The following is a 21,925-nucleotide window of genomic DNA, read 5'->3' as shown; positions in this document are numbered from 1 at the left end:
TTAGAGAAAATTAGAGAATTACATCCCTCTGTTTATTTATTTCCTTATAAACAATAAGGTTTTAGGGAAATAAAATGACTAAAATTTATGGAGCCTTCAAAACTTTCCAATAATCCAGTATTACTATCTGATAGTTACTTTAAAACATGTTTCCAATAGGACTTGTATCATCATTTTTTATAAACCTCCACACCACTGAAAGGTATGCTAAAATGTATTCAGCATGTGTTAGTCTGTCGTTATGGAAGCTGTTAAGCATTTATTTTTATTAAAAAATGAGTTATATTTACAATGTAGAACAAGTTTATAAAACTGGTGTGCAAAGTTCATTGTAAAAGGACAACACTATTTGTTTAGAAACAAGCTGCCTGCCCTGTTTACATTTCCTTATTCTCTATATAAATTGAAGATATACTATTTAAAAATAATGCTTTTTAAATAGTAAAATATACAAGAGATTCCTGAGCATAACAAAAATATCTTGAAAATATGTGGCCATCTGAAGTATAAAATAGCAGGTGTAAGAATAGCATGATTGTAAAACTACTGTTTGAAGGCTTAGAAACAGTACAAAATAGCTCGCCTCTTCTGAGTGCATAATTATACATTAGTGCAAACAAAATGTCTCAAAATTTAATGGCTACAAATCTCAAAGATTTGCAGAGGTGCGCAAAACATGGAACTTTTTTAGTGTCATGCGAACCGAGCCCAGTTCTCGGTTGATCCTTTCCAAACGATCTTCCAAGGCTTCCTAGATGAAAACAATGGGGAAAGAGTAATGAGAATTCTACATCACCTTTGTTGGTTCTATTATTACCATAAAACTGACCTTTCTTATAGCAAAAGAGCTAATATAAACGTTAAGATTGCGGATTATTTTGCTTTCAACACAAATCGTCTTATTGATTTATTTTAAACTAAACAATATGAATAGGCTTCTCAACCCTTTAAAATAACTGCTGCCCTTTATAATAGTCTCAACATGTCTGGCACATTCAGTACATGGAAATTACAGAAATAGCAGGAGAGCCAACCAGAAAGGGATACTGCTTTGTGACAAAATGAGAACAGTACAAGAGCAGGGCATATGAGATCAGTGCTGTATCCCACTTATACAAAATCAAATAGCTTTCTTTAGACAAAAATTTCTAAGTTAAAAAGGAAAAAAACAGCAGCGTGAGGTAGCACATGCCTGTAATCCCAGCAGCTCGGGAGGATCGCAAGTTCAAAGCCAGAGTGGTAAGAGCCCTGGGTTCAGTCCTCAGTACCAAAAAAATAAAAATAAAAATAAATAAATAAATTGGGCTGGGGAAATAGTCAGTGGTAAAGCATTCTGGGTTCAATTCCTAATACCAAAAACAAAAAACAAAACCTGATTTAAATATTGTTTAATTTAAACATGTAAAATACATTTTCTGTATATAGGCACACTTTAAAAAAAAATAAAAACAGAATCAAACTTAAATCAAATTAATATTTCAAAATATTTTTCATTTGAACTTTCTTGCCATGTTTTCAAATATATTTCTACAATACCCTTTTAAATTAATAAACACTATTCCATCACTGATAATATATAAAACCAGGAATTTTTTTTAAAGTTTTAATAGAAATTTAGGTTGCTCAGAATTTTTAATCCCATAAATAAGATTGCAATACATTTCTTCTTCTTTTTTTTGGGTACCATGGATTGAACCCAAGTGCATTCTACCACTGAGCCAAATCCCAACCCTTTTTATATTTATTTTGAGACAGGGCCTCGAGATAAGTTGCTGAGGCTGGCTCTGAACTTGTAATCCTCCTGCTTCAGCCTCCTGAGTCACTGGGATTCATAGGCACGCACCACCACGCCTGGAACAATATATTTCTTAAACATCTCTCTTTGCAGTATCTGTAAATACTGCCTTAGGAATCATCCCCAGAAGTAAAAAAGTGTTAGGTTTGAAGAAATGTAAAATTCTGAGGGTTTGGATATATGTCAAATTGTACTCCAGAAGGTCTGAGACAATTTCTACTTCTACCTGCTGTGTATGGAAATAAGCTTTTCTACATCTAAGAATTCATTTTCTAAAAAATTCCTGCTAATAAACCAAGCACAGTGGTGCATGTCTATAATCCCAGCAGCTCGGGGGATTGAGGCAGGAGGATCACAAGTTCAAAGCCAGCCTCAGCAAAAGGAAGGCATTAAGTAACTCAGTGAGACCCTGTCTCTAAATAAAATACAAAATAGAGCTGGAGATGTAGCTCAGTGGTTGAGTGCTCCCGAGTTAAATCCCTGGTACCACCGCCCAAAAAATTCCTGCTAATAAAAAGTTGACGTCTTTGTTTAAATGTGTACCATTCTTATTCATTTGTGAAGCTGAACATTTCTCATCTCTTTTTTCACTTATGAATCATGTGAACATCTTCAGACCCTTTTTTTGCTATCATTTGTTTTTAGTGGATTGAAGCAGCACTGACATGCATGTACAAAAACTAATGCCCTTTAAATATTATTTTAAGAGCCAGAAATAACTTACAATGTTCATTATATAAAAATCAATTAAGTATTTCAGACTGGTTTATAGTAAGAGTATCCAGTTTTCCTTCTGCATTCCTACTAAACTATTTTGAGAGTTTCCTATATTGATTCTTATAAATTATTCAATAAAAAATTTCAGAACATTAAAAAAATGAAAGAAAAAAATGGAAGGTAGAGTACAAGCCTTAGAAAAAGTCCTATTTTCTTTGGTTCTTTCTGGTATCATAGATCAGACTGAAAATGAACTTTAACTGAAGTTAAGGCACTGGAAAGCAATAAGAGATATATACTTGCTGTCATGTATACAACATTACTAAAAGCAGATTTTTTAAAATGTCTCATCATTTCATAATTCTCTTTGAAAAGATGTACAGAAGCCACAATGCCTGCACCACCTCCTGCCTGGTAATGGAATCACAGCTCTTTCTCTAGCTCTTTGCCCTTTTTAACCTCTAAGGTCATTCCAACTGCAAAAATGCAGCTTTTCCCAAGCTTACCACACAGGAAGGGCTTCAAAAAAAAAAAAATGTCAGATATGGGCAGAGATGGGATGGCAAACAGAAAATGAGACTTAACATAAGGGCATGAGCTTAACAATGTGAAATCTGTTCAAAGGTGCTCACTGGACTGGGGAAGGTAGCTCAGGGGTAGGGCACTTGCCTAGCATGGAAGAGGCCCTAGGTTCCATCTTCAACACCGGAAAAAAAAAAAAAAGTAAAAAAAACATAAAACACTGCCATTTGTTCCCAAGTTATAATAACATGAACACCATTTTCCTTAAGCCTAAAGGTAAAATCAGTTTTCACTCCTAAAAGCTAGCATGTAAAGCCCGCACACAGTTAGTTATAAAATGACTATAACCACCAAGAAGTGTCATACTGCTTCAGTGTGCCCTGAGTTTACTGCCCTGGATAAGTGGAGCACCAACTAGCACTAAGCCTCTAACGCAGAGTCCAGCCAGACATCCCACCTGATTTAATCTTGTCTGCAGAGTGATTCTTCCTCCAGGAGAAGGCATTCGGTTTAGTGCTGCCTCAATCTGTTAACACAAAAAATTTAAATAAAAACAAAATTATTCTAATTACTGGAGAGGTTTATGGCATAGAATGGAAGGAAAAGACTTCAGCCTTATATTTTCTTCTTGTTCACTGAGGCTTAATGTGAGTTTCCTCTGTCGTCAATTATATTTCTAGTATATGATCTTCAATACTGGGGTAATTCCCTGGGTAGGGGCTGACTCAATAATTCCCTTCTAACTAGTTCTTAGACATAAGCACTTAGTTCAGAGAAATATTTTTTTTTAAATATTTTTGTTAATTTTACCTGGTCCTTTTCTTTTGTAAGTTCATCAAAAAATCGTTCCGTTTCAGCTAGGGTCCTAATTTTTGCCGTATACTCAAAATCATTACCCTGTGGTGTTACTGAAACAGGCTTACACTGTTCATAGCTAACTGACTTATTCTTCTCCCAGGCCGATCTCACAGACGCTTTCTTCATTCCATTTGGCAAAGATTCAGAGCAAGAGTTATGATTACCATGGTTGTCAGTGGCATTTTCTAAATATATTTTTTCTGTCAGAAAACAAAGAAATTTCTTATCAATTTTTCCAAAAGCGAGCAGTGCTTCTTCTCAAAGGAACTCTACAAGCCTTACTCTTAGTTTGTCAACCCTCAAGCTTCCCTAAGTGAAGGGAATTTCCCTTAAGCAAATGCTACATAAATGTAACTGGACTTCAAGTAAACTCAAAGCAACAAAAACAAAAAAAGTTTAAAAACTAAACAAAACTCATCACATTCTAGTGGACATAAACCAACCCTGAACAGTTAACATCCTGAGGGCCTACACGAGTGATTTCATCATATATATTATCTTTTTCCAAACTCAAATACAATGAGAAAAAAGAAATTATCCAAAGCCTAAGTTGCTTATAAATTATAGAGTTTAAAAGTAAAGAGAATAACTGGAAAGTACAGCCCTGGTAATTAAACATTAACATCCCCATATCTCAGTGTCCCAACTTTCCAATGAGAATAACAGCACTGACATAACAATATGAAGCATCACGAATGCTTGCTTTTAGAGACCCTGGAGTAGAAAATATTTGAGCATAGGATATCACGAGACAATATTTAGAACTTGAAAAGATACTGGACTCTTGGAAAAAATGACTACCCCCATAGGTAATAATTTTGTGGGAAAAGATACCTTTTGAGTCGTCTAGAGGAACAAACTGGAGCTGTTTTCTTGGATTATTTCGTTGTAATGTGGACACAGGAACAGTATCTAAATCATCCAAAAGCATATCAAATCTATTGAATGAAGCAAGTTACTTGTGAGAAAAAAATGTTAACTTATTTTCCCTATCTCCACTAGAAAGACGAGCTGGCATCCAGTTAAGTCACATATTTATATAGTTTCTTCTTTAAAAAAAAGCTGGTCACGTGATCTTCTAAAACTGAAATCAAATATTTATTTTCGTTTTTGGTCCTGGGGATTGAACCCAGGGGTGCTCTACCACTGAGCTACATCCGTAGCCCTTTTTATTTTTTTTATTTTGAGACAGAGTCTTTCTGAGTTGCTGAGGTTGGACTAGAACTTATGATCCTCCTGCCTCAGCCTCCTGAGTAGCTGGGACCATGGGCATGTACCATCATTCCTGTTTCAAATGATTATTTTTTAACACAAATTATGTTTACTTACTAGAGCTGGGCATAGTGACACATGCCTATAATCTCAGCATCTCTGGAGGCTTAGGCAGGAGGATCGTGAATTCAAAGCCAAACTCAGCAACTTAACGAGACTCTGTCTCTAAATAAAATATAAAAAAGGGCTGGGGATGTGGGCCAGTGGTTATGTACCTCTGGGTTCAATCCCCAGGACTCCCTCCCTCCCCCCCCCAAAAAAAATATATATGTATGTATATATATTTACTTATTAGAGACTTAAAGCACTTACCCAAACATTATGTAATTTCATCCCCAACCCCACCGGTAATGAGGATTAAACCCAGGAGCATTTTACCACTGAGCCCACATCCCCAACACTTTTTGAGACAGGGTCTCACTAAGTTGCTTAGGGCCTTATTAAGTTGCTGCAGCTGGCCTTGAACTTGAGATCCTCCTGCCTCAGTTTCCTGAGTCACTGGGATCAAAGGCATGTGCCACTGTACCCAGTTATGTCATCTCATTTTATAACAGTGTTAAATAAGCAGGGTTGGTATCGTTATTACCACTTATTAAGAAGAAAAAACAGGTTCAGTGTGCTTAAGTGACCTCCCGAGACCTTATGGACCAGAAGGCAAGGTCCTCCCCTCCCCAAGGTCTGCCCCTATCATGGAAAGGACAGTTGCTCAAGAGCAGGTGAACTTGTATCTGGTGCCAAGGCCATCCTTGTGCAGCCCATGTTCTAACTCAAATGGTTCAAAAGTTTCCCTGTGTCATAAAACCTTTTCAGAAAGAAAAAAAAAAAAACTTGTCCTACATCCAAAAGCTGCATGGGATGCTGAGGTGGTACTAAAAAGTCTAGCAGAAGCAAGTTTACATGGTTAAGAACTGTTTCCTCACACTGTAGTGCTTTATTTTTACTATGACTTTGATGTAAATTATTTAAACCCACAGAACTCCCACTGGTAACTGAAAAATTACTGATAGCCAGAGGCATAAGTTGACATTTTAAAAATCAGTAATGTATGTTCTATTCCAGTTTTGAAGAACTTACCTAATTGGATTGCTTTCGTTTTTGCTAAGTAGATGACTAAATCCCGGAGATAAATTTTCTTTAGGGGATCGCTTTGGACTATAAGCCACAGTCACTGGTGTTAACATAATCTCTCTTTTTGCTAAAAAAGAAAACAGAGAAAATATTCTTTTCCTTTAACATGCATTATGTTAGCAGAACAAAGTTTTTCAGCAGATGACTTTTTCCTAATTTTAAAAAGAATACAATTTCATTGTAAAACTTCCTGAGAGATAAACAAGAATACAAAAAATAAAAATAAATAACCCATAACCCTGACATCTAGAGGGAACCCCTGTTGATGTTTGAGTAAAGCAGAGTACAACATTAGTGCTCTGGTTCCAAGCTGGTTGTCCAGGGTTTTCCAGGTGGACTAAACTAAGATGGGAAAGCAATGCAGAGCAAACACCCCCACAACACCCGCATGGCACTGTGAGGACAAGTCCTCAGCTGTCGTGAGGGAGGAACTGAGCACAGAAATCCAATGCTTCAATTTTAAAACAAACCTGTAAATGGCCAAGATGAGGTGACTGATCCCAAGTAACTGAGGTCAAATATATCAGAGCACTTTCTGTTTTTAGACTAGCATGAACTGATTTGTTGGAATGAATTTTTAATAACTGTCTACTACATCAAAATCTTTGAAGTGGTATCCGTTGCAAACAATTTACTGGACATACAAAAATATCTCACTTAAACTTTAAGAGGGGCTGGGGTTGTGGCTCAGTGGTAGAGCTTTCGTCTAGCACATCCGAGGCCCTGGGTTCGATCCTCAGCACCACATAAAAATAAATAAATAAAATAAAGGTATTATGTCCAACTACAACTAAAAATATATTTTAAAAAAATAAAAAATAAATAAACTTTAAGAGATTTCTTTTTTTGTGAAAGCTCATTTTTAAAATTCTAATTAGTTATACATAACAATAGAATGCATTTTGACACATCATATATAAGTGGAGTATTAACTTCTCATTCATCTGGCTGTACATGATGTGGAATTGCACAGGGCATGTAATCATATATGCACATAGGATGATAATGTCTAATTCATTCTATTATCATTCCTACCCCCCAGGTCCCCTCCCCTCCTCTCACTCCTCTCTAACTAACTAAATAAACTTGAGATTCCTTAAATGATGCTGGCAGTATCTGTGCAACTAGACAATTTTACTTATTAAAAATTATTGTGTTTAGACATCATGTGCCCAGGGCACTCTACCATTAGGAAATAGCACACATAGCTCAGACATCACTCTCTCCAGCCCAAGAGACACACATGTCTAATCCTTACTTGGAGTACTGGATTTACGATTTGAAGGTGGTAAAGATGATGATCTCTGTGAAGCAGAATTCTGTCTCTTTTGTCTCTGCTGAGCACATTTCTCTGGGGAAGGATTTGCATTGACTGAAGATTCAGTTTGCCGAGAATTCACTAATTCTGTAGCAGACAAATGTGAGGGGGAAAAAAAAATCAGATCAAACCTGTTTTCAGTTACTTGCCTTTATCACAGATGTCACCCTGCACAAGGCCTTCACTGAGTACATGCTCTGCTCACAGCGCCTCTTCTCACCATTACAGCTGTGACAGTTATTAGTAAATGCACCACATTATGATAGAAAAGGACTGATGAAGAAAAACATGGGAGTTAATACTGAATTCATTCTGGCTTCCTGTTTACAACTGGCATTCAAGATGAATTTTCAGGAGTTTATTTTAGGAAGTAGGTTACTAATTTATTTACTAGGAGACACTGCTGTGGGATGCAACACCAAAGACGCAAGGCATGTGGCGGGCCTCAGCACACGGGCCCAGGTAGCTAGAGAAGCACTAGTGACCTGGAACTGTGAAAACGTACAGCATTAGAGATCCTTCTCATCCTTCCTACAGATGCTCAATAACTAAGAAAGGGAAGAAATAATAAGAAACATTACACCTCACTTTGAAAATACTAAATGTCTGACAAAATTTTCTAGTGCATGCATGCAAGACAAAGGTATGTAGACATTTTTCAAGCATCCTTAAGAATGCCACATTAGGGCTGGGTATAGCTCAGTGGGAAATCACCTTCCTAGCATGCATGAGACCCTGAGTTCCATCCCTTATACTACCCCCCCCCCAAAAAAAAGAATGCCACATAAGCCTTTTTAATAATCAAAACATAATATGCAATTTGCTTTATATAAAAAACACATGTTATGCCAGGACTGTGATAAATTATTAAATAGGAGATTCAATTATCTATGAAGTGGGGCTGAAGCAGCAGTTTCATAAGTTGAATAATACTTCACAGTATTAATTCAAGAATTTAATTTTAAAGAAGGTAATATAATGAGGGAAAAGGGACAATACTTAAATCAATCTGTCTGTTAAACAAGGAATAAACTAAACACTTACTACTTGAGGTATCCTCTTTCTCTGTCTGTGTCCCCCAATTTTTAAGTATCTTTTCTTCATCAAGTTCTTTTAATGCTTTCATGATCGGTGTGTCTGAAGTCTCTCTTTGTTTTTTAATCAAGAAGCTTGTTGGTGAACTTCCAGGAGAAGAATCCTTTTCAGGAGGAGAATAATACCTTAAATAATAATTGTAATTATAAGTGCTATGGACTGAATACCTGTATGTATCTGCCTCACCCCCAAATGTACAGGTTGAAATTCTAATCTTAAGTGATGGTACTTAGGAGTGAAGCTTTGGGGGAGGCAATTAGGCCTAGATGAAGTCACAAGAGTGGTACCTTCATGATGGGATTAATACCCTCATTTAAAAAAGAGAAGGAAACATGACAGCGCTCTCCCTGGCCAACACCAAGGGCAGGCTATATGCAGACGCCCATGGGAAGAAGGCCCTCTCCAAGCCTCTGATATGCTGCTCTCTGATCTTGCCTTGCAGCCCCCAGAACTAGAGAAATAAACGTTCTAAATTCTTGGAGTAGATCAAGCGAGGTCTACACACAGTTCTGGGTCGTTAAGGGATTAACAGGAGAGCAGACAATTATACTGCACAATGAGTACATATGCTTTTTAAGAATATTTTTTAGTTGTAAATGGACACAATTCCTGTATTTATTTATCTTTATGTGGTGCTGAGGATAAAACCCAGTGCCTCATGTGGGCTAGGCAAGTGCTGTTCCACTGAGCTACAACCTCAGCCATGAGGTTTCATGCTTTATAATGAAAATGCTTAAAACTGATCGTGCATATATTGCTTCCCGATCCTTTAACATCCTGCACATGCAGAAATACATTTGTCTAGCACCCTGAGGGACAGGGCTGAGCTTATTCATGGGGGCTTGATCTCTGGATCTCTTGTCAGAACCTGCAAGCCCACGCTGTGTCCCTGAGCACAGGCAGGGAATCACTGCAGAGCCAAGGAAGAAAAATTAGCCTGGCAAAGTAAGATTAAAAACTAGGTCATTGAAATTAAGACATTAAAGAACCAAAGAGTTGGCTCTTGGGCTAGGGATGTAGCTCAGTGGTGGAGCTCTTGCCCAGCATGCTCAAGGCCCTGTATTCCATCCCTACCACTGCAAAAGGGATGAGGGTAGGGGAGAGATGGCTCTTTATAGCTTTCTGAACATGTAAAGGCAACCAAGTCTCTAAGAAAACATAACATTTGTAAATGGGCCTTGTGGCAGTTATTTTACCCAGGAACATAGGTTCCCTCCAGCTGATTATCCACCTTCCTGTCCTGGATGTCCAGAGGCTGGCCAGTGAAGATGGAATACTCTGCGCCTGGTATCAGCCACTTCCGCCTGCTGACATCTGAGGTTGCCAGCGTGCTATCAGAACAAGAAATGCTGAGAGGTTTGCACTTGGCTTTAGACCACACTTCAACTTAGACTGCACACATGTCGATCTGCTTTCAGGCTGTATTCACATATTTGTACAATGACTTAAAAACCACATGTAATAATCTATTTTAGATACATGAATTCTATTCTATGATTTTAAGATTTGGGTTTCTGTTACTCTTGTATATTCCTGAATTGCAGTTAAGATTCAGGTACTCAGAGCTCTCAACCGCCCTTGGCTGCCACCTAGCACACCCCACAGCCTCTATTTCTCTGCAGCAATCAAGGTAAGGAGATAAAGCAGAGTGTCCCTGTTCCTTCAGACCAATGTTGTTCAATTGAATTTTCTACGAAACCAGAAATGTTCTCTTTTGCACCATCCAGTACAGCAGCCACAAATCACATGCTGCTACTGAGCACCTGAAGAGTAGCCAGTGAGACCAAGGAGCTAATTTAAAATGTTAACTTTAGCTGGGCACAGTGATACAACATGACCTCAATTCCAGCGACTTGGGAGAGTGAGGAAGGAGGATCTCCAGTTCAAGGCCAGCCTCACCAACTTAGCTAGACCCTGTCTCAAAATAAAAGGGTTGGGAATGTACCTGTGGCAAAGTGCCCTTGGATGCAACCCCCAACAACCTCCCGCCCCCTGCCCCCAAGAAAAGTTAATTTAATCAATTTCAATAGTCACATGTAGCCATCAGCACAACTGTACTGAGCAGCACACATGTTCTAGATTATAACTGTCTCTTGTGTTATCATGAAAAACCTGCTTGTCTGAGGTTCACACCATTATATGTTAACCCCAAGCCCTTTGTTAGACTTTGAACCTGTCCCATCTGCTCCATACCTACTGCTGCCCTCACACTAGGTGACTTCAGGAGCTGTCCTTGACTCTTGTTCAGTGGTTTGACCCTCTACTTAGTCATGCACTTTGGAGGACATCACTGGACTCTGTCGTCACCAGAGACCACACACCCCCAGAAAATACCAACACTCCAGACTCCTAACCTGGGCATCACTGCAGCACTGGCCCCCAGCCCTAGACTCCTTCCTATTCGCCACTCCTCCCAGCTCCTCTGTGTCTGCTCTAGAGTCCACATGATTACTCAGGGCCTTGACTTCCTGCCCCTTGCACCTTCCATCACACCATCTGACTGGCAGCAAATCCACCCTTCTAAGTGAAGGTGAGCTCATTTTCAATCCACACCTCCACAGCTGAGCGCTGCTGGAAGTCACCACTGTGCAGATGCACTATCGCCATCTCAGCTGGACCACTGGCACATGCTGGCCACATGCCTTTCTGCCATCAGTGAGCTCTAGGCCTCCAAGGTGACTCTACACCGTTCTTGTCTCCACCTACCTCAAAACTCCTAGCCTTCAGCCTCCTGACAACCTCAGGCCCAACTTCAAGGAGAAAACAAACCCTGAGACAAGAGCGCCCTCTCTTTCTTCCTCTCTGCCCTTTCACAGCAACAGGAGTTACCTCTTACCTGTTTCCCTGTCAATACTCAGTCAGTGCCGGGAGCCTAACCCAGGGTCTTCAGCATGCCAGCAAGCACTGCCACCGAGTCACTCGAGTCTGCCCTGAGCTACATCCCAACCTCTTTATTGTTGTTTATTTTGAGTCAGGTTCTCATAAGTTGCCCAGGCTGGTCTAGACCTTAGTAGTCTTCTGCCTCAGGCTCCTGAGTCACTGGAATAATAGGCATGTGCCAACAAGCCTGGATCCTCCTATGTTTAAATTAAGAAATACTCAAACATTCTTAGAAAATTACAAAGAATACTACACAACAAGCAGCCACCTACCCACTCTCAGTTTCAACAGATGCTAAGATCTTGCCATATTTGTTTTTCATTGTAAGACATAAGATTTTATATATATAGCTGCATTTAAATAAGGGCATAATGTATACATTCTTTTAACACTGCTCTTTCTACTCACCATTATGTTTGTGATTTATCCATGTTTATATGTATAGCTTTATCATTTTACTCACTTATCTACAGTATGAATGCAAGCTATTTATCCTCTTTCCTGGCTATGACAGTTTAGTTTCTAATATATCACCATTCAACAATGCTACAATTAACACATGTAAAAACTGATCTAAGGTAAATAATTAAGAACGGAAATGTGCTGGGATGGGATTGTGGCTCAGTGGTAGACTGCCTGCTTAGCATGTGTGAAGCACTGGGTTTGATCCTCAGCACCACACATAAATAAATAGGTAAAATAAAGATACATCAACAACTAATAAAAATATTTTTAAAAAAAGAATGGAAATGTGCTGCATTTCTATACATAAGTGATGAATCTACTGCAAGAGAAATTAGAACAGAGACTCTGTACATAATAGAAGAAAAAGTAGGCCCAAATCTTCATCATGTCAGCTTAGGACCTGACTTCCCTAACAAGACTCCTACAATCAAGAGTCAATAAATATCCCATTCACAATAACTGTGAAAAAAAAAAAAATACCTGGGAATAAATCTAAAAAAAAAGAGGTGAAAGACCTCTACAATGAAAACTACAGAACACTAAAGAAATTTAAGAAGACCTTTGAAAATGGAAAGATCTCCCATGCTCTTGGATAGGCAGAATTAATATAGTCAAAATGGCCATACTACTGTTATACAGATTTAATGCAATTCCTATTAAAATCTTAATGACATTCTTCATAGAACTAGAAAAAAGTAATCATGAAATTCATTTGGAAAAATAAGAGACCCAGAATAGCCAAAGAAATCCTTAGCAAGAAGAATGAAGCAGGAGGCATCACAATATAAGAACTTAAACTATACTAAAGAGCAATAGTAACAAAAACGGCATGGTATTGGCACCAAAATAGACATGTAGACCAATGGTACAGAATAGAAGACAAAGAGATAAACCCACACAATTATGGTTATCTCATACTAGACAAAGGCACCAGAAACATTCTTTGGAGGAAAGATACCCTATTCAACAGATGGTGCTGGAAATCCATATGTAGCAAAATGAAATTAAACTTCTCTCTTTCACCCTGCAAAAAATCAACTCAAAGTGGATCAAAGACTTAGGCACTAGAACAGAGACCCCGTGCATAATAGAAAAAAAAAGTAGGCCCAAATCTTCATCATGTTGGCTTGAAACCTGACTTTCTTAACAAGACTCCTAAAGCGCAAGAAGTAAAATCAAGAATCAAAATAACCCAATCAATAAATGGGCTAAGGAACTGAACAGGCACTTCACAGAAAAAATACAATCGATCAACAAACATATGAAAAAATATTCATCATCTCTAGCAATCAAAGAAATGCAAATCAAAACTACTCTAAGATTTTTTCTCACTCCAATCAGAATGGCAATCATCAAGAATACAGGCAACAATAAATGTTGGCAAAAATGTGAGCAAAAAAGTACACTCATACATTGCTGGTAGGGCTGCAAATTGACGCAACCACTATGGAAAGAAGTATAGAGATTCCCCAGAAAACTTGAAACGGAACCACCCACTCCATGATTTATACCCAAAGGACTTAAAATCAGCATACTACAGTGACACAGCCACATCGATGTTTATAGCAGCTCAATTCACAATAGCCAAACTATGGAACCAATCTAGATGCCTTTCAACAGATGAATGGATAATGAAAATGTGGTACATATACACAATGAAATATTACTCAGCCTTAAAGAAGAATGAAATCATGGCATTTGTAGGTAAATGGATGGAACTAGAGACTATCATGCTAAGTGAGATAAGCCAATCCCCCAAAAAAACAAAGAAGATGTTTTCTCTGATCAGCAGATGTGATCCATAGTGGGTGGGGGATAGGGAAGAATGAGAGAACTTTGGATTGTGCAGAGGAGAGTAAGGGGAGGAATGGGATTGTAGGATGAGAAGGACAGTAGAATGAGACACACATCATTACCCTATATGCATGTATAATTACACAACTGGTGTGACACTGCACCATGTAGAGCCAAAGGATGGAGAAGTTGTGCTACATTTGTGTACAATATGTCAAAATGCAACCACTACAGAAAACCTAATGTCATGTGTAACTAAGTAGAATAAAAAAAAAAAAAATGGAAATATGGAATTTGGGGTGTATACATCCTCTTCACTCTTCCTGGCTATTGTCAATCACTCTCCAGATGAGTTACACTGACATCCAGTCAACCACTAGTTTGAGTTCCTATTTCTTCACATCTCTGCCAGACTTTGGGATGATCAGGTTGTACATCTGGCCAGTCCATTAGCAAAGACCCTACCCTATTACTGTTCCAATTTGTACTTTCCTCCCTATTTATCACAATGTGCATCTCTTCACTTCTATTAGCCATTTAGGTTTCTTTTTCTGTAAATTGCTTGTTGATATTCTTTTACCATTTTTTTACTGAGGAGGTTGTATTTTTTCCTATTAGGCTGTAAAAATTCTTTTATATTTTGAATGCTCATTCTTTATTGGTTCCTGTTCACTTAAAATAATATTGCAAGCATGCATAGACATGCAGGCAATACTCACACAATGGCCATCCAATATTATGAAATCTTAATTATTTCTTATATATCCTTTAGATTTTTTTTTCCAGCTCTAGGGATTGCACACAGGATCTCATACATGCTAGGCATGTATGAGAGGTAAAGCGTTTGCTTTACCTTGAGCTACATCCCCAGTTCCTATCCTTTTATTTTTGAGACAGGGTCTCCCTAAGTTGTCCAAGCTGGCCTTGAACTTGAGATTCTCCTGCCTTACCTTAGTAGCTGAAATAGCAGGGGTGCACCTACACTTGGTCCCTTTACATGTTTACATAGAGAGACACTACAGATACAATTAAAGCCCCTGGGGACCCCCTACAAACTCATTCTTCTCTTCCTCCAAAAAAAAAACACCATTTATTACTAAATGTGTGCTCAGCATGTTTTGATACTTTTACTACATTTGAGTGAACCCGTAAGATACACACAGAACTGTTACACATGCTAAAGTACACAAAAACATCCTACGTCAGGCTGTGGGTATAGCTCAATGGTAGAGTGACTGCCTAGGAACACATATATCCTCAGTTGGACTTGTAGCACCTCAAAAAGAAAAACATCATAGCTATTCAACCTTGGTGCAGTTGTGCAAAAGCAACTACAATCAATAAATGAATGACCTTGCTTACATTCCAATGAAAACTTATTTACAGACACTGACATTTGAATTCCATAAATTTTTCACATATCACGAAATATTTTTTCCAAACATTTAAAATGTACAAACTAGGGGCTGGGGATGTGGCTCAAGTGGTAGCGCGCTCGCCTGGCATGCGTGCGGCCCGGGTTCGATCCTCAGCACCACATACAAACAAAGATGTTGTGTCCGCCAAAAAGCTAAAAAATAAATATTAAAAAAATTCTCTCTCTCTCTCTCTCTCTCTCTCTCTCTCTCTCTCTCTCTCTCCACTCTCTCTTTAAAAAAAATAAAAATAAAAAAATAAAATGTACAAACTATTCTTCAGGATTCGGCCTGAAGATTGTAGTTTGCCAACCTCTGTCACATGGTATAGTGTCATCTATAAATATATTACAACACATGGATATTCCAGCTGTTGGACATTTAGATTGTTTTCATTCACTTTTTAATACACTTCAAATGGGTTTGACTTCTATCACTCCTTCCCAAATCTAGGCACTAGCAGCCTCTACCTTACAAATCCAATAGATGCTGTCAGTCCTCACACTGCTGAACCTCTGGGCAGCACTCGGCACCAGGAACTGCTTCAGTCTTCCCAGTTTTCAAGCAGCTCTTTCTCATTCCTTTACCAACTCCTCTACCCAGTATCAAAACAGGTTTCTTCAGGGTTTTTTGCTGAGCTCACTTTTCACCAAACACACTCAATTCCTATCCATCCTGTAGCTGCAGCACCACCCAGAAAAAAATGGCTCAATATTCACAATTCCAGCCTAAGACCTTACTTTTAGCTCCAAACTTAAAAGTTTATAATTACCACTGGGTGTAGTGGCACACACCTGTAATCCCAGAGGCTTGGGAGACTGAGGCAGGAGGATCACAAGTTCAAAGCCAGACTCAGCAACTTAGTGAGGTCCTAAGCAAATCAGTGAGACCCTATCGCTAAATAAAATACAAAAAAGGGCTGGGGATCTGGCTCAGTGGTTGAGTGCCCCTGGATTCACTCCCTAGTACTATATATATATACATACACACACATATATATAAAAAATTACCCACTTGATGCTTGGAATCTATGTGAATCTCAAACGAAAATATTCACAATGGAAATTCTGATCCCTTCCCTAGTTTTGTATGTGTCACCTTTAGGTGTTCAATAAGAAATCAAGAGCTATTCTGAGCCTTCCCTTCTTGCCTTGCCAGCCAATTCACAACCATGTTCTGTGGATTTCATCTCCAGAATCTCTCATGCCTGTGGTTACCATCCAGTTAACATCACCTCTCCTAATGCTGCAGTAGCCTAACTAGTCTCCCCGTTTCTACTTTTTTTTTTTCAGTTTTAGGTAGACACAATATCTTTATTTTATTTTTATGTGGTGCTTAAGATCAAACCCAGTGCCCCGCACATTCCAGGCAAGTGTGCTACCTCTTGAGCCACATCCCCAGCCCCTGTTTCTACTCTTTTTTCCTCTCCATCCTTTCCTCATGGCAGAAATATTTAAAAAGTAAAAATCAAATGACATTATTTTACCACTCAAAAATCTTCTAAGCCTAAGCATGGTAGCACATGCCTGAAATCCCAGCAACCTGAAAGGCTGAAGGCTGGAGATGTAGCTTCCAGGCTGTGTGAGGTCCTGGGTTCATCCCCAGTACCACTGGGGTGGGGATAGAAAAAATAATACTCTCAGATTATAGCAATGCTAATTCTGAAACAACTAAGAAAAATACATACAACCTAATGCAGATTCATCTTTACAAGTTCTGCCATTAACACAAGAATAAGATGTTTGGAGTTTTAGGGCTAAAAGACCTTTTCAGATGTTATCTTAGTTTTACAGAAAATAAAACTGAACTTTAGGGGGGAAAAAAATGTGATTGCCTAAGGTCTCACAGTTGAAGAGTCAAGTACAAAATATTCCAAATTTCCTTTTCCCAACTTGAACCTACTCTTTCCTTACTTTAGTAAATGCCTATGTGTAGGAACACTGACATTATCTAATCATTAACTTTTTATACACATCTAAGATTTTTTGTTTGTTTGTTTGTTTTTTGGTTCAGGGATTCAACTTTGGTACTGGGGATTGGTGAAGTAGCACTTTACCACTGAGAACATTCCTAGCCCTTCTTATTTTTCATTTTGAGACAGGACCGAGTCACTGGGATTATAAGAATATGGCACTGAGCCCAGCTTATACACATCCAAGTTCTATAGGGATATTCAACCATGGCTTTCTTATGATTTGGACAACGAGCTCCTCATTTTAATAGAAGTGTGCACCTACTTCTAGCTTTACCAAGATTAAATAAAATAACTTACTTGGCACGTGAGGGTCTCACATGAGTTTTAGAATTATGACGAAGACTTAACATATTTTCATGCTCTACTTGCTTCACTTGAGCTTCAAGTTTTGAGATTGTCCTAATTCAAAAGCAATAAAATAAAATAAGTACATTTCAACAAATTGAAAATATGCTCAACTACAGTTACTTACAAAGCAGTCCCTCTTGGAAAAGATTACAAAAGAGTTGTCTGTCCATAAACCTTTTTCATGGTAAATTACCATCATTAAACTTTTAAAAGCTGAACAAAATCAGGAAAAAAAGAGAGAAAAACAAGTACAAAAATGTTCAAAGGAACATTTAATATACTACAACTAAATAAAAATGGAACAACAAATAGATTTAATAGGGCAAGTAAAAAAATTTATATATTTTGATTACAAATCAAAAATGTGCTGGGTATAAATGAAATAAAAATAAATTAAAATATCAAATAAACTGCATCCTAATGTTTTTGACAAATATGTATTTGTGCATGCAGAGTATAATGGGTAACAGTTTCACAAACATGGAAACAGAAAACAGCTATTGAAAAGAACTTTCTAAGCCAGATGTGATGGTACACACCTATAATCCCAGCAACTCGGGAGGCTAAGACAGGAGGATTACAAATTCAAAGTTAGCCTCAGCAATTTATCGAGGTCATAAGTGAGATTTTGTCTCAAAAAAAAAAACCACATAAAAAGGGGTGGGGCCTGGAGATGTAATTCAGTGGTTAAGCGCCCCTAGGTTCAATACCCATTAACCCCCCAAAAACTCTGGAATTTTAAAAAAAAGGCCAAGGGAAAAATACCCCAACAACTCTCAACCTATAAGCAGTCTCATTTGTACCCTGTTCAGAGTAAAAGTCCATTTCAAGTTTACCAGCAGAAGAATACTCAGGTCAGTTTATTATTTCCAGGATATCCTTGCCTTCTGTTTTTTTAAACTTTGTATATGTCTTTAAACCTGAATTCTCACCCACCCTGATGCAAGGAAGGCTTGAGAAAGAATAGCTCTTAGGGCTGATGCTTATCCCAATCTGATAAGGAAGCTCTCACTGAATGAACGGCTCACAGGGCAGAGTCAGGAAGATGAGAACTCTAGACAGCTGTCTGTCCTCCTCTGTGAGGAGTCCTTCATACAGCAGCAACATTTCTAAATGAGGGACATTATTTATATCCAAACACAAACATAAAATATGCTCTAAAGTCAATTTAGATATTTCTAATCATTTGCAATATGGATTATTTATGATTCTTTTCCTATTTAATTAAGCAAGTCAGATTAATATAGTCTCTAAACTGGGTCTTTCTGAAAGTGGATCACCACAAACTTGGTTGAAAACTTTCATTTTCTTTTTGGATCACAAAAATAAGTGAGCCAGCATGGTGGCACATAGTTGTAATCCCGGCAACTCAGGAGGCTGAGACAGGAGGATCACTAGTTCAAGGTCAGCCTCAGCAACTTAGTGAGACCCTGTCTCAGAATTTAAAAGGGCTGGGATGCAGCCTATTGGTAAGAGTACCTGGGTTTAATTTCCAGTGCCAAAAAAACCCAAAACCCATGATCACTAACTGCTTCCTGAAGTTCTTTTCAGAGGTTAAATATCACTCAGATCTTACCAATGCTAGAAAACACTCAATGTCTGGGGTAGTGCTCATCCCTGAGGCTCAATCACCACCAGTACTGTTCTAATCACTTCAAAATCTCTGGCTAAGGGAGCTAGGGTTGCGGCTCAGTGGTAGAGCACTTGCCTTGCATGTGTGAAGCACTGGGTTCGATTCTCAGCACCACATAAATATAAATGAATAAAATAAAGGTCCATCAACAATTAAAAAAAAATCTCTGGCTAAGATCAAATGTATTCCATGTCAGGAGAAAGACTAGGATAAAGCTAGTTTTCAAACTATTTAAAAATCCTCAAGAAAACAAAAATTCTTTAATACAGACATGTAAAGGAACAATTAGATGTATTTTACCTTTTCAAATCAGAAATCTGAGTATGTGCATCAAGAAGTTTATTCTCAGTTATATTTAATGTATCCTGTGAAAATAAAGAAAAAATTCAGATAACTGAAGTATTCAGATGTATCCTTTAAAATGCATGAGACAAACCTAAGACCAAACCAATTATACAAATATTCCCAAGGTCAGTCTCTGCACACTCTACAGTTTTAATGAGACCTTAGGAGGCTGACAGGAGGATCATGAGTTCAAAGCCAACCTCAACAAATCAGTGAGACCCTGTCTCTAAATAAAATACAAAAAAGGGCTGAGGATGAGGCTCAGTGGTTAAGTGTCCCTGGGTTCAGTCCCTGGCACCATAAATAAATAAATAAATAAATAAGGGCTAGAGCTATAGCTCAGGGGCAGAGTGCACCAATGCAGACAACAAAGGGGGAAGGAGACAGAGCCCAGATCACAGGCCTACAACAGCACTTCAGTATGCCAAGTCAAGTTCATTATGCTTTGTCAAATTAGAAACAATCCCAATGGATGTATTTTAACCACAAACATAACTAAGAGCTTAATAGAATGATAAAACAGATCCCTGCAGTGATGAGGTTTGACATATAGTGTGAGTCATCCCTGAACCCCTAGAGCCCTTGGCAGGATGGAGGGGCTGTGGAGCTACATGGGCCTTCATACTGACCTTATTCACAACCCTGCATTCCAGGCAACAGAAACTCCTCAACTCTACCTTCAGTACATTGTGAGATTTCACTGAATTCCTATATGCAGATGCCAAACAGATCTCTAATTAAGAATTCAGATAAAATGAATAAACTCATACCCACAAAAAAACACTCATGTTTTGAAAAATTAAAACTATAAATGTAAACTGTGTGGATACATGTATTTATTTATTTTTATTTTATTTTTTATTTTTGGTGGTATTGGGGATCATGCATGTTAGGAGGGCACTCCACCACTGAGCTATATCCCAGGCCTTTCTATTTTATTTTGCAACAAGGTCTTGCTAAGTTGGCCTCCAACTTCTGAGCCTCCTGCCTCAGGCACCACCATCTGCCCCCTAGGAGCTGGGATTACAGGTATAACCCACCATACCCAGCTGTAAACAGTACTAAAAATTATTTGCATCTACATGGAAGTTATATTCTTCTAAACAATTTCACCTCCACTCATCACAAAGGCAAGAGCCAGTCAGCAAATGTCTGTTAAATTAATTAAACAAACTTGTGGGTTAAGTAGGGCAGACATTTGGGGGAAAAAAAGGCTATCCACCCAGAGAGAGTAAGTAGTTCGGTTCAAACAGTATGGGGTGAGGAAGGGAGGAGTGGAGGAGGAGGACAGGCTCCTTAGTCCCCAGGACGGGGCTCTTGCCTCAAATGAAATCCAGGACAGGCAGCCTCACCCATTACCTTTACTCGTCCGTGTTCTTTTCCAAGGGACTCATACTCTCCTAAGAGCTACAAGGAAAAACAAAGAACTGCATCACAAAATTAAACATCACAACATCAATTAAGGGATAGTGTACAAAATAACAGCCCACACCCTCCCAAAATGCCAATGTCATGCAGATAGAGGACTACACAGAATTGGTGATTCTGGTAAAGGCAATACAGAAACAATTCCTGATTTACGCTTGTGAGTTTTCTTTAAGTTTGAAATTTCAAAAGTAAAACAGGGCTGGGGCTGTAGCTCAGGGGCAGAGCACTTGCCTAGCACATGTGAGGCACTAGGTTCGATCCTTAGCACCACATCATTTATGAACAAATAAAATAAAGGTATTCTGTCCCTCTACAACTACAAAAAAATTTTTTTAAAAAGTAAAAATAAATGACAATAATGATGATGATGATGATGATGATGTTAGTTAAGGCCTTTTAAGTATTTTCAAAAGTAGAATCTATACTAATCTTGGGGCTGGGGATGTGGCTCAAGCAGTAGTGTGCTCGCCTGCCATGCGTGCGGCCCAGGTTCAATCCTCAGCACCACATACAAACAAGGATGTTGTGTCCGCCGAAAACTAGAAAATAAATATTAAAAAATTCTCTCTTTCTTTAAAAAAAAGGAATCTGTACTAATCTTTAAATATATATATATATATTTATTTATATTTATTTATTCAACTATCTTCAATTATCTATCTTCAACTAAAATTATATATATATATATATATATATATATATATATATGTATTTCCAATAACTTTCTTTATTTTTATGTGGTGCTGATTGAACCCAGTGCTTCACACATGCTAGGCAAGCACTCCACCATTGAGCTACAACCCTAGCTTTTCTGCATTTTTTTTTTTTTTAATTTTTTTGAAGTTGTAGATGGACAGAATGCCTTTATTTTATTTGTTTATTTTTATGTGGTGCTAGGGATTGAACCCAGTGCCTCACACATGCTAGGCAAGTGCTC

At 38.2% G+C, this 21,925-nt stretch overlaps 1 protein-coding gene across 10 annotated transcripts in view; it reads right to left on the bottom strand.

Annotated features, from left to right (window-relative positions):
* Mphosph9 (M-phase phosphoprotein 9) overlaps positions 1–21,925 on the bottom strand; it is a 52,938-nt gene continuing 31,013 nt past the window's right edge. For 6 of the 10 annotated variants that reach the window (XM_071616256.1, XM_071616200.1, XM_071616211.1 and 3 more), the window contains 11 exons: positions 20,920–20,967; positions 19,516–19,580; positions 17,532–17,633; positions 9,902–10,036; positions 8,655–8,830; positions 7,551–7,697; positions 6,239–6,359; positions 4,727–4,830; positions 3,845–4,092; positions 3,492–3,560; positions 1–751 (listed from right to left, as the gene is read on the bottom strand). In XM_071616256.1, the coding sequence (XP_071472357.1) occupies positions 650–751; positions 3,492–3,560; positions 3,845–4,092; positions 4,727–4,830; positions 6,239–6,359; positions 7,551–7,697; positions 8,655–8,830; positions 9,902–10,036; positions 17,532–17,633; positions 19,516–19,580; positions 20,920–20,967 (1,317 nt within the window). In that variant the 3' untranslated portion in view covers positions 1–649. The other 4 variants (XR_011708531.1, XM_071616235.1, XM_071616242.1 and 1 more) reach the window with 4 other exon arrangements.

The sequence above is a fragment of the Marmota flaviventris genome, chromosome 1 (genome assembly GCF_047511675.1).
Source record: "Marmota flaviventris isolate mMarFla1 chromosome 1, mMarFla1.hap1, whole genome shotgun sequence".
In the NCBI taxonomy this organism is placed as follows: Eukaryota; Metazoa; Chordata; class Mammalia; order Rodentia; family Sciuridae; genus Marmota; species Marmota flaviventris.
This window is presented reverse-complemented; position numbering and strand designations above follow the sequence as displayed.